The 15,158-nt window shown below is 50.2% G+C and overlaps 5 protein-coding genes across 5 annotated transcripts; 3 read left to right on the forward strand and 2 right to left on the reverse strand.

Moving 5' to 3' along the window:
- Window positions 1-8: 8 nt before the first annotated feature.
- On the reverse strand, window positions 9-2,163 carry dml1 (misato family protein). Its single transcript, XM_747783.2, has 5 exons — window positions 1,863-2,163; window positions 1,602-1,804; window positions 1,070-1,508; window positions 472-1,013; window positions 9-408 (listed from the first exon to the last, which is right to left on the reverse strand). Exons 1-5 carry the CDS (start codon window positions 1,932-1,934, stop codon window positions 147-149), a joined length of 1,518 nt encoding a protein of 505 aa, XP_752876.1. The 5' UTR covers window positions 1,935-2,163; the 3' UTR covers window positions 9-146.
- A 357-nt stretch (window positions 2,164-2,520) lies between these two features.
- AFUA_1G15080 (uncharacterized protein) lies at window positions 2,521-4,380 on the forward strand (the record flags this gene model as incomplete). The annotated part of the gene is made up of 1 exon (XM_747784.1): window positions 2,521-4,380. The coding sequence occupies one exon, from the start codon at window positions 2,521-2,523 to the stop codon at window positions 4,378-4,380; it is 1,860 nt and encodes a 619-aa protein (XP_752877.1).
- A 574-nt stretch (window positions 4,381-4,954) lies between these two features.
- AFUA_1G15090 (uncharacterized protein) lies at window positions 4,955-7,308 on the reverse strand (the record flags this gene model as incomplete). The annotated part of the gene is made up of 6 exons (XM_747785.2): window positions 6,974-7,308; window positions 6,863-6,897; window positions 6,732-6,801; window positions 6,508-6,675; window positions 6,107-6,456; window positions 4,955-6,051 (listed from the first exon to the last, which is right to left on the reverse strand). Exons 1-6 carry the CDS (start codon window positions 7,090-7,092, stop codon window positions 4,955-4,957), a joined length of 1,839 nt encoding a protein of 612 aa, XP_752878.2. The 5' UTR covers window positions 7,093-7,308.
- A 115-nt stretch (window positions 7,309-7,423) lies between these two features.
- On the forward strand, window positions 7,424-8,725 carry AFUA_1G15100 (EXPERA domain-containing protein). Its single transcript, XM_077803975.1, has 4 exons — window positions 7,424-7,777; window positions 7,844-8,007; window positions 8,074-8,308; window positions 8,362-8,725. The coding sequence occupies exons 1-4, from the start codon at window positions 7,570-7,572 to the stop codon at window positions 8,442-8,444; spliced, it is 690 nt and encodes a 229-aa protein (XP_077660144.1). The 5' UTR covers window positions 7,424-7,569; the 3' UTR covers window positions 8,445-8,725.
- A 429-nt stretch (window positions 8,726-9,154) lies between these two features.
- AFUA_1G15110 (uncharacterized protein) lies at window positions 9,155-15,075 on the forward strand. The gene is made up of 3 exons (XM_747787.2): window positions 9,155-9,179; window positions 9,247-9,439; window positions 9,679-15,075. Exon 3 carries the CDS (start codon window positions 9,685-9,687, stop codon window positions 14,824-14,826), a length of 5,142 nt encoding a protein of 1,713 aa, XP_752880.1. The 5' UTR covers window positions 9,155-9,179; window positions 9,247-9,439; window positions 9,679-9,684; the 3' UTR covers window positions 14,827-15,075.
- The last annotated feature ends 83 nt before the right edge of the window (window positions 15,076-15,158 follow it).

A 15,158-nucleotide genomic window follows, 5' to 3' on the forward strand; every position in this document is an offset into this window, starting at 1 on the left:
CAGCACCACCCTGGTAGGGTCCAGCCTTTCTACGTTAAACTACGCCATTCGATCACTCTGACTTCTCCTGTTTCGTTATTCATGTTCACGTATTTGTCCACAACCAAGGACACCGAAATCATGGTTCCAAAGGTGAACTATGCTGCTTAATCGTCATCGAAATCTGAATCACTCATCCACCCTGTCTCATAAGATTCACGAATCTCTCCCAGGCCATTAACGAGATTCTCTCGTTCATCTACTCCGATAACCCGCCCAGCCATCGCTTCCATCGCCTTGAGCTTTGTTGCTGTTCGCGATGAAGCAGTCAGCGCTGCAAGGACGTTGATCTTTGCTTCCTTATGCTTCACTGAGAACATGTTGCGAGGAGAGCTATCCAAGATAGGGAATGCTAGTGGGATGTAAAAGCTACATTATCGTCGTCGATTAGCATTATAAAACCTCTATCAATGGCATAGAGGCTTCACTCACCTTTCGAGCATCGGTTCAGAGTTATAAAAGCGTTCCTTGCGCTTTAATCCAAGATCCTCCCTGGATTTGGGCACCTCTTTCTCCGGACTATATCCACGGCCAACTTGAACTTGATTGAATATATGGGAGTCACCGTTGTTCGGATCATCATACGAGAAGTCCAAGTCAAACTCTCTCTTAACCTTCGAGGAACCCCCTTTCGATGCCTGTGTTCTCCGATCTTCTGGATTTTGAACGGGTTGTGTATGGTTGCTCATGTCCTCAGGCAGTATCTCAGATTGTAGCTCGAAAATTTTGTGGGTACCATCTTCTCCTGCTAGAGATGTCTCAAAATCCGTATAAGAACGAAGACGAGTGGGAAGCGTCACCGTCTCCATCGCAGTACTGATTAGTGCTGAAGTTTGCCATTCCGACTGGGCGTCGAGACTAATTGATATGGGGAGACGAGTCGGTGGGTCTAGAATAGGCACGTACAGCGACGACTGTGGGGAGATGGAGTGTATAGATCGTGCTTTGTTCATATCGCGCTTGAGTTGGTTGTGCTGTATGAAATATTGGAATGAGTTCAGTTATGACATCTGGGAGGGAAGAGGCTCACTTTTTGAACCTTCTTTCCACCTTCGATCGCCCATACCCAAACGGCTTTTTTACCAAATTCATCTCTCAGCCTATCCACATATTTTGCCGCAAATCCGCCCCAAGCGTCATCGGAGCTTGTGAATAATTGGAGGGCTCGCAATTGATCGCATTCTTCCGCAAAAGGTCTCAAGTCTCGGTCGAGTAGGTCATGCTCTTTGTCCAGTTCTCCAAACAAATCATCCCCGACACTCCAGTCTTCGAAAGGCATAATCTTTGAATTCAACTCGTAATCGTTGAGCTGCACTATTGAACGCGGATGATAGAACAATCGGTTATAGTCCGACCAGTAGCGCACGGTATCGGAGGAGAGAGCCGGCGCGGGAAGCCCTTGCTCCAAGTATTTTTGATACTCGCTCGGGATGATTGGCGTTTGTCGCTGTATGACTTCTTTTCCGTCCCTGAAACAAAAGAAAAAATAAAAGAAAATCCAATGTGAGCCATATCTGTGGAGGTCTCTGAATAAACAGTGGAGCGGAAAGAAGTGATCTTACCATAGACCTTGCCCCGGATCTGCATCTGTGCTCAACTCATAGAGGGCATTATATTTGCGTAGGGACCCGAAAGCACCTTTCAAGTCATAGATCAGCGTCCTCGGAGTGTAAGTTTCCGACCCATCCGCCCCAATGCCAGGTCGAAAATGGACATCATGATCGATTATAGTTTCTTCCGCTTCACCGTACGTGAAGTATGATTCCTTCAAGGCTTGAGTTGAAGGTCACAGTTGAAGGATAGAGAGAAAAGCTTCTGCTAACCTGAAGATTCCAAAAATGCGTAGCAAGGTAATTTGCTCGTTGCCCCAGTTGTAGAGTAATAATTTCATGCATTTTGCGCTTAGTCTAGAGATGTATGAGTGATCCAGATATGCTCGTGAGGAAATGGGTTGGCTTGAGTTTAGGCGAGTCTAGCATCATCCAAGGTCAAACGAGAGCGATCGCACATTGGCACATACAAGCCAAATTCAAATGGTCCATCAGCTTCGAAGAAAGAAGGCAGAACAAATGCGGTAGAATAAGACAGATTCCTGAAGAAACCCCGCAGGGACATATCTCAAAGATCCAAACTGTTATCGTCTCATGAAGCACGGACCACCTAAAGCTAGATGCCTTATTAAGCTTAGTGTCTTCTTATCAAACACGTGAATCCCACATACTTAAAATAGTATAGTTCAGTTGTCCGGAGCAACAGTCACCTGACACTTACCCGATGAAGCAAACACTGAACAAACATGTTTGGCGTGTGTTGTGGATGCGTCAGTCCGATAAAGGCCTGACAATCAGATCCAAGTGCCAACCCAAGCGCCCCCTCCACCTCAATACCCTACAATCGCAAACCTCTCAGCGATTGTCATGCTGATTAGCACTGTACGGACCGTATCACCTTTGGTCTGACACCCATCAACAACTAATCGCGATGGACTCTCCTATTCTGTCCAGTCCTACGAAAATACTTCATCCACTTTCGCCTGAGCGGATGAATCAACAGCAGACCATTCCTAGCTCACCGTCACGGCAATCGGAAATCCTGGATATACAGCATCGGAAGAAAACAAGGGGGATGTCCGACGTTCAGGCAAGAGTAGCGTACTTGAACAATCTGTCTCGTGGAAATAGCCCCGCAAATACACCACAGCCATCAACATCAACTGGTACTTCGGCGGCGCTACAGAGAGCACTAATCGGACGCGAAGAGGCAGAATCTGCTCTAGCCAGTGTCTCCGCTCAGCTTTCGGAGGCACAGTCACGAGAACGTCGCATAAGCGAGCGACTTGAATCATTGCTAGAAGAACTTCAAGCAGCCAAAGAACGACAGGTGCATGAACGATCGGTTTTTGAGAAAGAAATTAGGAAGGCAAGAAAAGAGGCTTTTCGCGCGGGTTCTGCTCTGGTTAAATTACAGGAGGAACTGAAACACGCACGGTCGGAAACCAGAGGATTGAAGGAGGAAGTTCTCTGCGAGCGAGCGGCGAAGGAACAAGCGAAGCAAGAGGCGTTTGAGCGAGCATACGCACTTGCTGGCTTGACTGAAGAGCTGGAAGTCCTGAAAGGACGCTTGCGCAATGTTGAAGCCAATCGTCGCTCCGACAGACTTGAGGCCCGGGCAAAAGAAATGAGCAACGAAAATATCGGAAGATTATCGCTGGAAGAAGGGGATCTCGCGTTCATGCTCACCCCGGCACCTCGCAGGCCAAAACGGCCTGCTGACGATTCAACGCAATCACCACTTGCGGAATCTACAGATCAGCCTACGGCGCAAGACACTCCTCCAAAGAGACTAAGACTTTCAGATGTAACCCCTCGTCAAGGTGATCAAAATACACTATCCACAAACACCCAGCAAGAAATAATCGATAGCCTCGAAGAAATGCTCAAGCATGAGAGAAAAATGAGACTTGATGCCGAGGACATGATTGAGTTTCTGAGAATGGAGTGCGAATTCAAACGATGCTCCTGCAGACTTGCAGAAGAAGAGGAACAGGCCCATCTAGTCCATGCGCCAGCCCGCGAAGATGTCGTAGCCAAAGACGAGGTTCAAAACATCATCGAAGAACGTCGTGACATCCGTGGCCCTGAAGCCCAGCATCATTCACGTTTTGACAACCCCTTGCAGGGATCAGGGCCCACGGAGCAGGAAAGACCCCAAGAACAACCAGAGGAACTCTTGATAACTTTCTCGCCCGTGACGGGAACTTTCAAATCCGTCCCTTCTCCAGTTCGATCTCCTCCTAAACAACCCCAAGGCACAGCTTTCAGTGGGCTCGAATCATCGATCTCTCACGAAAACCTGTCAGCGGAGCAGCTGCTCATCAGTCCTTTTGAAGAAAGGCATATTAATCGGCACGAGCCGTCCTTTGACCCCACGGTGCAAGTTAAAGAAGACCCGTTCCAACCTTTCGCTCCAGGTCTTCAACCATCCCCAGCTCGTATCAGTGTCCCTTGGGATTCTCCCTCACCACGATACAGTATTGAAGATAATCACAATGCACCTACAGGATCAGATGGTGCGCTCGCGCATCATTCTGTTCCCCTGCCTGGAACGTCCATCGATAGAGAACAAGCTCTAGCGCAAATTCGAGCACGAAGAGGGAAAACTAGTACATTGAAAAGATCTGTCAGCGCTAATGAGGCTACCCTTCGCTCAGGAGGAGGCGGTGTCACACCCGGCCGGGGTGCGCAAAGGATCCCTGGCGTTCAGAACTCGGCAGTGAGAACCGACGGGGATAAGGCTGTACGAAGAGATCTAAGTGCTCCGGTCAGGATGTTACGCCGGTAAACCTCGTTCCTCCTAGATGTGAACAGAGTGCTTTGATGTCTGAGGCACATCATACTTGAGCTGCTGCCGATTGTTGACCGATCTACGTTTGATACCCTGATGTCTGAATGAGATGGCGTTTGGGTTGGGGTTTTCTCGGGCTAATTAAATAGAGCTTCTTGCTCTTTTAGGGTACCTTTTCTTTTGGGTTGCTATGAGCTGAGCTGAGTTTGAACTTCTCCTGCTGGTATATAACCGCGGCTTACGATACTCGTGGCAAAGAACAATGCTCTTTTTGTTTACTTATGCTTAAGCGCAGCATGGCACCATCACATTCATTCTGGGTTTTGCATGGTCTCCCCATTTTCCTTTGTCAAGCATATTTATGGTACATAGTATCCTGCTTCAGTTGCTATATGATTACCAGCACATAATCCTTACGAATCCAATCGAATACCATGAATGAGATACCTCTCCCGTCATTTGAAGTTCCGAACATGTCCGTTGAAGCTGATGTTGTATATATATCAAAATGCAAATGGATATTGACCATGACATGATCGATGTGGGCCCTTGGCCCTTGTCAAGAACCTCATCAAATGATTGAAATCCCACAGCACTTAATGCGTGCGGTATCAACGTAGGCTTTGCGACCCCACCATGACCGCACCAGCTCCTCGACAAAGATGCGGTCAGAAGCACTCCACACATCGAGGCCCATCTCAGTCATATCCTCGGAGGTGATAGTCACCAGCTCGTCATCCTCAGGTGAAGACTTGGCTCCAGATGGCAGTAAGGGCCGTCTCGAGTCGTCTCCTTGCGAAACTTCCCTGCCAACGGAGATGGAGGGTTCGGCATCCGCTTCCTCTGATTCGTCCTCGTACGGGGCGCCAATGTCTGCATCCTGTTCGCCGTCTCTACCATCCTGACGGGCAATCACGTCCGACAACGTAACGAAGAGCTGGGTCGTCAGGCGACGGAAGTAGGAGACCAGTGCGATTTCGGGAGGCTGCGAAGCGTCCTCCGCTTGCATGGAATGGCGGCCAAGAGATCCTGAGGGCGGGGTGGGGATGGCTTCCAAGCTGGCTAGGAGCCGCGTGTCTTGCTCAATTTGGCGCTCTTCTTCCTCTTCTTCCGTGAGTCCGTCACGCTTCTCGCCTGCGGATGCCCACCAGATGAAGGATGTGTAGGCTAGGCGTGTCCACGACAGGGGCTCGACGACCGGACTGGATGAGTATGTAGATGCAGCATCGGAGTCCTCATCTTCACCAGATGCAGTGTTATCGTGGGAGATGTGGTGTAAGCCCTTGCGCAGGATGGTGTAGCGTCGCGCATCGCGCTGTGTGGCTTTCAGGTAGATTGCTTGAGACGCGTTATGCTGCGCGCTTCGGTTAGGCAAGACGGAGATTTTAGGGAATACTTTTTGGGCTGCGTTTCTAGTATGTGGCGCAGGTAGAGTAACCAGGACGTCGAAGAGCTCGCTTTTCATGCTAAGCACACTGTCTGTGCTGCAGGCTATCCAAGCGGCATCGGGCTCAGTCTTTGCGGAGACGTTCACGAACGATGAGATGTAGGGTATATCATGGATGCCGATATTGAACAGCGCGCGAGGTCGGGGAGGAAGGGAACCGCCCGGTGGAAGCAGTGGAAGAAGGTAATTCGGTAGCGATGCTAACAACGACAAATCATATACTGCGTTTGTTAGCAAGGACCAAGTGGGGTTGGGCGCCCAGGGGACTCCATTTACCATAGTTACAGGGTATATGGACCGGCGCTTCCGCCATGAAAAGAATACGCTTGCGTAATAATGCTGCTCTGTACAAGGGGAATATCAAAGGACCAAAAGAGTCAAGGAATTCGGGAAGCGATGACGCTGGATGGAAAGGCGTTAGGGCCGGCCTGGACGCTTCCAGTACTATTGCATCGCTGAATGCGCGATTCCGCTGTAAGTTGTCCGGTCGCTCTCTGAACCTGAGGCTGACAGGTGATTCCAGCGGAGAATCAGCAGGTATGTTGGATGCATCGTTCGCGCGAATCTCAAAGTTATCCCAGTAGTCCGACAAAGGTTGGGTGTTTGTCATATCCTTGGCATAGGTCCTGCATCAACCATGTCAGACAGTACTTCGAGCCATGAGAGATCTCACCCACTCTGCCAATTCCTTTAGCCTCGGAGCGTGCCTCCAACTCTTCCCGAGTCTACCAAAACTCAAGGGGACCAGAATCCCCACGGCAAACATCTGCGCATTGCGCTCTGCTTCTTCCGCGGGTTTGTTGACGAACGAACTAATCCCCGCATACTGTCCATGGACGAAATATCTAGGCAATGATCATTGATTAGCACACAGAAGGCAACCAATCGGTCGTCAGCGTACACTAGATCCTCTGAGACATTATGAAGACCCGACGGAAGGGATTTGTATTCGACGACTCCTTCTATCTCAACTAAAGACCCGGATACGTCAGCTTCAGTGGCTCCCACTTCTCGAAGATAACTGACACTTACCTCCAGGAATGGTACGTTTCCATGAAATTATGTATCTATGTGATTGATCGCAGTCAGTCGACGTAGGCCACAGGTTTGCACTGAAACAAGCAAGCTGATGGTAAATCTCACCCAGCCTTGATATCGAAGCGGATGACGAATAGCGCCGCAATACCAGGCGGCGAGTCAGGAGTAGGGTTGCGGGGCACATCGAGCCCCAGAGGCTTTCTCCTAAAAGGACCAGGAGCCATGGGAACAATGCGCTTTGATCAAGGAGCTTCCAGGCTCCATGAAGTGATTAAAAGGACTGACAATTATAGTGACGATAATGGAGGATAATTGCGATTCGAGAACAGAGCGGACGTCCGTCACGTTGCGGAGAAACCTTGGAGGTGTTTCTGCCTGAGGAATCAAGGCCAGCGATGTTGACTAAGTAGCGTCCACCAATTGTTTACCCTGCGGGACCCAGTATACCAAGTTAACTGAATAGTTTGTAGATCACAGGAAAGCTCGCCATCGAGGATTATATTGTTTCTTCTGGGATTCTCTAGTCGGGTGGCGATTTCTGGCGGCTGTCTGATCATAGATTGTGAGTAAACATGGAGTGAATGTACAAAATCAGACTCGGTCAAAATATCCATCCGTGCCTGTAATCTCTTTAAGTCCAATATCTATCCCACACTTTAAGACAAGGCCAATCTTCTTCGCGCGTTGACTCTTCTGCAATCATGAGTGGTCAAGTCTCTTCTCATCCTTATTATCCTTTGGATGCGCATGTCAAGGATTACGCTCCCAATGCGACTTCAATCCTACGCCTTCTCGCTACCTCCAGTATTGCAGCCTCTGTCCTTCTAGGAGGGACTTTGGCTTTGGTCAGCTTCTTACGACCAAGACTGTCAAAGGCAGACCGTTTTGCTATCCTGTGGTTTGTTCTCTGTAAGATCCCTGCTTCTGGCTCCCACATATATAAGTGAACAGTGGGCCCTCTAACTGCCCGACCAGCTGGGACAATACATTGCTTTTTTGAAGGCTACTTCATAATCCGCCATGACCACATGGCTTCTGCGCAGGACTTCCTCGGTCAGTTGTGGAAGGAGTATGCGCTATCTGACTCGAGATATATGACATCGGACACCTTGGTTCTGTGCCTGGAGACGATGACAGTGGTACGTGCCATGTACCTATTGCACAGACGAGGCTCTCGCTTTCAGGACGACTGACCATGATTACAGCTCATCTGGGGCCCTCTATGCTTTTTTGTAGCATACCTGATTCTCGACCAACATTCACTCCGTCATCCACTGCAACTGATCGTCTGCATGAGCCATCTGTACGGTGATACATTGTACTATGCCACGAGCTTATACGATCACTATGTCCATGGACGGTCTTACTGTCGACCTGAAGCGTACTACTTTTGGATCTACTACTTTCTCATGAACTTCATCTGGATCGTTATCCCCTTCTGTAAGTTCCAACACCTGGGTGTGGAGGCCAAGACACGCTCATTTAGGTCACAGATTACCTTTCTCAGAGTGTCAAGACAATTTCCAATGCCATCAACGCTTTGCAGCGAATGTCTGCAGAAGAAAAGGCTCGATAATGCTCGACATTGTCGCACAGATGGACTTCCGGTTGAAGCATACGACTACAGCTGGATATTGATTCGATCGGAATATGGATGGATGTGATTCAATGCGATCTGGTGTGCCTGACGGGGTTATTGAGATCAAGTCTGTCCGACCCACTTCATGACGCATGGACAACTACGTCCTAGATCGTTTTAATCGTATGTAAAGGGCGTGTACTATGCTGCCAGGATTCGGTTGCGGCCAGTTACTCGGAATAAAATTACAGGATTAAAGTCTATGGATGATAGTTCTGCCATTTAATCATCGGTTGGGCTCCGACTGAGGTGTGGATATACAAGTCATGACAGCATATACACATGAATGATAATAACGTCAGAAACAAGTGGAACAAGCTGGAACTCGACGCTTCCTTCATATCTGCCTAACGAGTCCAGCTGAGTACGAGTGCAAATATTGAAGGAAAGGCTGCTAGACTACTCTGTAGATAATGAATTATTTTATCTACTCCGTACCACGGCGCTTTAGTATGGTTGGTTAGAAGTTAGCGCTGATCCTGCACGTTTCCCGGGCAGCATCAGTAGGAACCTTACTGACTCCAGAGCCTTAGGCACGGAGATATGCCACAAGCTGGAAGCTCTGGATCGGTCGAATTCCCAGAGGAGGAGATCATTTCTCTGAACTCGTTCAACATCGCTGTCATCCACTGCCAGTCGACCTCCCATAGCATATCAGCATCAATTGTTCTTGTGAGTAGAGAGGTTCTCCTAGCAAAATATCACTCCCAGCTGACCATCGTCACTTGGACCCAACCAGCAGCGGACTAGAGCCCTACTTTAGCTCATTCTCCTCTACAGTTATCTGCCGACCCCATCATTTGACCGCCTGTTTACCGTGGTCTTTATCCAAGACTCTTTTATTTATTCTACATATCTCTGTTTGTTCTGTGTGCTCCAAATCTTCAACTAGTTGAGATCCCAGTCCTGTAATGCTTTTGTACAAGCCGTGAGTGAGTGCGCCTTTTCCCCCCTCTCTTCCCGTGATAAACAAACAAGCGGCCCGCGTGACGTCGTTGGGGTAGCTCATGGTCCTCATACAATACGGAAAAATCAAAACATTCTTTCGCCCCAGATTTGGACATCGACTCGGTCTCATTAAGCTTCCAGAATTTTGTGCCAGCAATTTTATGTCTCGGGTGGCTGCTTCTATCTGCAGAAATATGCTAATCATCAGCGTTCGCCATAGCAGACATCGATGCCGTCGACGCCCGCCACTCCGCATCGCCCCTCCAACCGAGGGGGAAGCGCCAAATCTTCCCCAACGAAACCTAAACCTCTAGATATTGGAGTGCCCCTGGGATTATATGATACCAATTCTGTACGAGAGAAGGTCCGTAAGTGGCAGCAGCAGGGAGGCGGGGTCATCACTGCCACCGATGTTGTTTACTACGAGGACGACGATGAAAATTCGACGAGCGAAGCGAAATCAAAGCCCGTTAAGGGCACTACGAGGAAGCGCAGCAACAGCACGCCCAAGAAACGACTGATCAGCGATGAGCATTGGAAGCTGAACCGGACTTCCACCCAAACTCCGACGCCGAAACTACCGCCCCCGAAACGTATTTCCCAGTATACAATCAACGATCCGTTCCCATCTCCTAGACTGGGGCGACAAGGAGGTCGGAAAGATGGAGAAGAGCGATCGGCGCCATCCTCGCGCAGCCGCGACAGGGAGAGAGCTGGAGGCGCATCTGACTCGATTACTAAGGAGCGAAGGAAATCTCGAGCCTCTCGGGATGTGGATTCGGCGACCGAGAGCAAGACTGAGGATGAGGCGCACCAGAGGGGGTCTTCGAAGTCTACTTCACGGCCAGAGACGGCAAATCGCTCTCAGTGTGGAGAGGCATTGGAGCTGCTGGAAAGTTCAAAGAAAAAGGGAGAAGTGACTGAGGAGGATGCGGATTGGGCAGCAAGTGAAGCAGATTTCTCGGAACTCTCCAGAAGGCGGGCACGAGGCCTTGGCCCTAAGACTCCGCCGAAGTCTCGCGCGCCACTTAAGCCCCCTAAAGGAGGTATATTCGGGCATATGCTGGATGAGTCGCGAAAGATATTCGCGCGACCGGAGCCTCCCAGGACAGCACCTGCTAGGGGCTCCAAAATTGAGGCCTGGCTCTCTGGTACTCCTGACCCGTTCCTAGAAGACATGGATCCCGATGTGGAAGTTCCTGCACCCTTGAACACTAGGACGAACCGAGCGAAATCGCATAGACGTGAAGACAAACACGACCGCAACGCCGAGTCTGAGCCGTCACCCGAGAGTGAGAGTCGGAGGAGGAGTACGTCCAAACGACACGGGCGTAGTAGAGAAGGCTCAGTGACCAGTGAGAGAAAGAAATCTGAGGAGAGGAAAGTTTCCTCGAAACAGCTGAGAGACGACTCTTCTCCTCCCCACCGGAAGAAGTCCAGCGAACACAGGCATAGCAGATCATCATCAGGCGCAAAGGAGGCTACCACCCGTGATGCAGATCTAAAGGCAGACGATCATGACACAGATACTCAGCCTTTCTCCGACGGTTCAGAGGTATCCGGGAATAACGCTCCTGTTCCTCTTATCCGCAAACGACCCATTCCTAGCACAGGCCTCCATCGACTTTCAACTATTGCCTCCATTGAAACAATGAGTGCAGGGGATGATGGGCAATCGCAGACACTTGAACCTAGCTCTCATCAAGACAAGCCCGCGCCAACACCATCGCAGAGTAGAGATGATGCGGAGGAAAGAGATCAGTTTGACCCAGATTCGCTTCCTGTCGTCTCTTCTCAGTTGAAGAGGCGACTGACAACACATGATGATCTCATGTCTGTACTTTCAGTTCCAAATACGCGCGGTAGAAGCTTACGCTCTGCTCGTAGCCTGCGAACGAACAAGAGCCGCGCAACTAATGCTACCGTTGCTGACCTGCTCAAGGAGTTAGCGGCAGACGAAGTGAAATACATGCGCGAACTCAAGACTCTCGTCGGCGGCGTAATACCTGTATTGTTGACTTGCGTCCTCTCAAGGTCAGACTCAGCTATTGCGGCAGGTCTCTTTCGTCCGTCAACTGATCCGAAAGACGAGCTGAACTTTACTAAGCCGATAGTCGATATGGGTGTGGCCATCGAGCGTTTGAAGACGCTGCATAAGCGAATCCCGCAAGATAACTCGGATTCCTTGCTAACTTGGGCCCAGGGAGCTCAGCGAGTCTATCGTGAATACCTTCGAGCCTGGCGATTAGGCTTCAGAGACGTTATCGTTAACTTGGCTCCTTTAGAAGAGGGTGAGGTTGCTCAGAATGCTGATACGAAGAGCTTGGATGAGGGAATGGCTCGAGACGAAAATGGTGACGTGGTCAACAGCGAAGGTGAGAAGGTGGATGTGGCTTATCTGCTCAAACGACCGCTGGTACGACTCAAGTACCTTGCGAAAACTTTCAAGGGCATCAATATGCTCGCTCCGTCTGCAAAAGCGGAAGAGATAGCCTTGATCTATCAGAATTTGGTTACGGAAGCTCGTCGCCGCGCAAGAGAGGAACGGGCAAGACTTGAAGACGAATCCGCTGCCAGTATTGACTCAACTCGTGCGCGTGATCCTGCGACTCTGGAAGCCCTTACTGATGTGACCATCGACAAGACTCGACGCGTCCGCGCCCGTGACTTCTTCAATCTGTCTCTGTATCATTCTACAGGCCAGGTCGTAGACTGTCGGGCGGAGCTTCTTTTAAGAGACAATGGCCCAGGTAACGGGGCGGGCGGAGATCTGCTGATTTGCGAAATTGACCACGCGGATCGTTGGTTACTGTTCCCTCCAATGGACGTGGCGTGCGTTTCTGCGCGTAATGGAGACCTTAAAGGGGAGATTGTGGTCATGTTGCGTAGCCCTCCGGGACAAACGAAAGCGTGGCAGGAGCTGTTATCGCTACGGATCGATGAGGAGGATATAGCATTTGAATGGGTTCAACTATTGGGAGTGAACCCACCACCACCAGCCCTCTGTCGGACCCAGAGCTTCATTGAGAGAGCAAAGCAACGGCAAAGAGCGCAAACAACTCCTTCAAGCGATGTACCGCCGGCTCAAAAAGGTCCACCAAGTCCTACAAGTGTAGATATACCTATTGGAGAAAGGGCCACGTTTCGAACAGCTCGGCGGTCTTCAACCCCTAAAGGGTCCTTGTCGGAACCCAGCACTGTTTGTGAAACCACTTCAGCTATTGAGTCATCCGTCTACTCTGCAATTACTCGCGAGTCTGATTACGCTTCAACATCACAATCTCCACCATCAATACTCCACGCTCGTGAGTCGCGCAAGACTCCCCTTGTTGATGAAAGACCGTCAGCCGGTCTGAAACGATCGAAGGCTAAGCGAGTTCACCGACCTGGAGAGAGTTCCCCGTCAAGCCTGCAGAAAGATGCTCTTTCCGACAGAGAGCAGGCGTCAGCGACTTCTCATCGGGATCGCCAAGAAGATCAGAAGCCTGTCCAATCCCCAGTCGTTGTCCACGAAAAGAAGCCTGACACAGAGCAACGATCTCCAAAAACTCCCATAAGAGACACGGTTGATCAGGGATCTCCGCGAATATCGTCTGTGCCCTCAATGGATCTGCCCAGCATACCCAAAATCAGAAAGGGCAGTAGTCAAAGTTACATAACGGAGTCGTTGGCAGCGGTATCGGACGACGAAGAGTACGCTCCTGTGGACTCGTACAGTCTACCAGGAAGTCCCTCGAAAAGCAAGAGTCACTCTCGATCGAACTCCGACTCGAGTCAAACGAACGACGAGCAGCCTCCGCCACCTCCTCCACACAGTCGCTCGCCGAGCTCCACGGGGCCGAGTCTATCAAACACACCTGTTCTCAGTCCTACTAATGTGAGACAGAGAAGGCGTGGATCGTCGCCATTGAAGCACGAATATGAGCCTTCCACAGCATCAGATACCTATTCCGATTCAGACACGTCGACTGTGCGACGCCACGACATGGACTCGGATTCGGATGATTACACTGCGTCGGACACGTCCGATGGTGACTCTGATGACGAGCTCGCCTCCTCATTACCTCCTGCTGATGCACAAAACCTTGCCAATTCGACTCTGGCCGCATCATCTAACAGCTCGCTGTCACCCTCGAATTCTGCATCTCAAGGTGGATATAGATCTGTTCCCTCGCAACCAACAAAATCTTCTACCGCCGTTGCCTCTGTCTTTGCATGGTCCGAAAAAGGGACATGGGAAGCTATAGCTCCCACTGACTGCAAGATTGTAGTCAGCCCTGGGCTCATCGAGGCGTATGAAATAAGCTCCAAGGCCATGCCGGACATGGATGATGAAGAGCATAGAGGTCAAGGACTGCTACTGGTTGCCCTCGAGCTCACACCACTAGTTCCCATCCGGCGGGGTACAGCCATCGATATTAGCGTTCGTTCGCCTCCGACTGAGAAATCGAAGATCGATTGGAGCAACAATATCATGTTCCGCTCTCGGAATGCAGACGAGTGCGAGGCGCTGTATGGTCTCATAAACCAGGCACGTATAAACAACCCAACCTACATTGCTTTGCAAAACGCACGTGGCCCTTTTGCAAACCAGCCCGTCCCTATGGAACGTTCAACGAAGACAGGAAGGTGGTTCGGATGGCCCCAACGCCGAAAGAGCTACCGCGCATCGAACTCGCCTCGGTCGCTCGCCGACCACTCTGAAAGTAGTGTTGGAACCATGAGTAGCGCGTTCTCGGCGTTGAAGAAATTTGGTTCCGGAAGCAAGATGTTCAATCTCTCGCGCTCGTCCATCACTTCCCGGAGCGCAAAGGACGATAGCCTGCACTCAAGCTCTGCCGGCTCTGGTTCGCATCATTCATCTTCCGGCATCGGCAGAATAGCCGCTGCCATGAAGGACGCCGATGGAATCGGCCTGTCCAACGCCAAAATCCGGCTGTACGTACGCGAGACTCAATCGAAGTGGCGTGATATGGGTGCTGCCAGACTCACAATCATGCCCGCTCGCCCTGCACCTCGCCGCCCGGGGACATCTAGCAGTAGACGCAGTGATACCAGCGTCGGGGCTGACGAAGGAAGCCCGCCAACTTCAGGATCCGTCTCGCCTCGGCAGGCCACCGAACCGGAGAAGCGCATCGTCGTTCGTGGCAAGACACGGGGCGAAGTACTGCTTGACGTTTGCTTGGGTGAAAGCGCTTTCGAACGTGTCGCAAGGACCGGTATTGCCGTGTCTATCCCAGAGGCTAACGATGGAGCCCTGCCAAAAGAAGGCGGTGTCATAGGCAAATTTTCGAAGATATATATGATTCAGATGAAGAGTGAAGCTGAGGCGGCATACACGTTTGGACTTGTTGGAAAGCTTAGATATTAAGGTGTTAGATGTCTGAGGATATTGGTTTCTTCATTTCATCATCACAGATCGGATGTCTCTATAGTATTTGAATGTTCTGTTTTCTACTTTGTCTCGCTTTTTTCGATTTTTAATAGCGCATACCATACCCCCTGCAGTTTTGTCCTTTGCTAGATCGCGATTCTTTTTGCATGTTTAATAATATACGAGATGATCCCAGGTAACAATTCCATAGACATCGCGAAGAGTGAATATTTCATCGCAAGATAATTATGTTCATGTAATCATATAGCCTCGAACAAATGCCAATGTTCTCTATATTTCCGTCTATGCCGCATAAATGTATAGTCCTA

Source organism: Aspergillus fumigatus, chromosome 1 (genome assembly GCF_000002655.1).
Source record: "Aspergillus fumigatus Af293 chromosome 1, whole genome shotgun sequence".
Taxonomy (NCBI): Eukaryota; Fungi; Ascomycota; class Eurotiomycetes; order Eurotiales; family Aspergillaceae; genus Aspergillus; species Aspergillus fumigatus.

Bases quoted from the DNA above. Each gene is read 5' to 3' on its own strand.
- dml1 (XM_747783.2), bottom strand. From the start codon at position 1,934: ATGCATGAAATTATTACTCTACAACTGGGGCAACGAGCAAATTACCTT. The intron at 1,805-1,862 runs GTTAGCAGAAGC...CAAGCCTTGAAG, and splicing joins CGCATTTTTGGAATCTTCAG to GAATCATACTTCACGTACGG. The intron at 1,509-1,601 runs GTAAGATCACTT...CTTTTGTTTCAG, and splicing joins GATCCGGGGCAAGGTCTATG to GGACGGAAAAGAAGTCATAC.
- AFUA_1G15100 (XM_077803975.1), top strand. From the start codon at position 7,570: ATGAGTGGTCAAGTCTCTTCTCATCCTTATTATCCTTTGGATGCGCAT. The intron at 8,008-8,073 runs GTACGTGCCATG...CCATGATTACAG, and splicing joins GCCTGGAGACGATGACAGTG to CTCATCTGGGGCCCTCTATG. The intron at 8,309-8,361 runs GTAAGTTCCAAC...TTTAGGTCACAG, and splicing joins CTGGATCGTTATCCCCTTCT to ATTACCTTTCTCAGAGTGTC.
- AFUA_1G15110 (XM_747787.2), top strand. From the start codon at position 9,685: ATGCCGTCGACGCCCGCCACTCCGCATCGCCCCTCCAACCGAGGGGGA.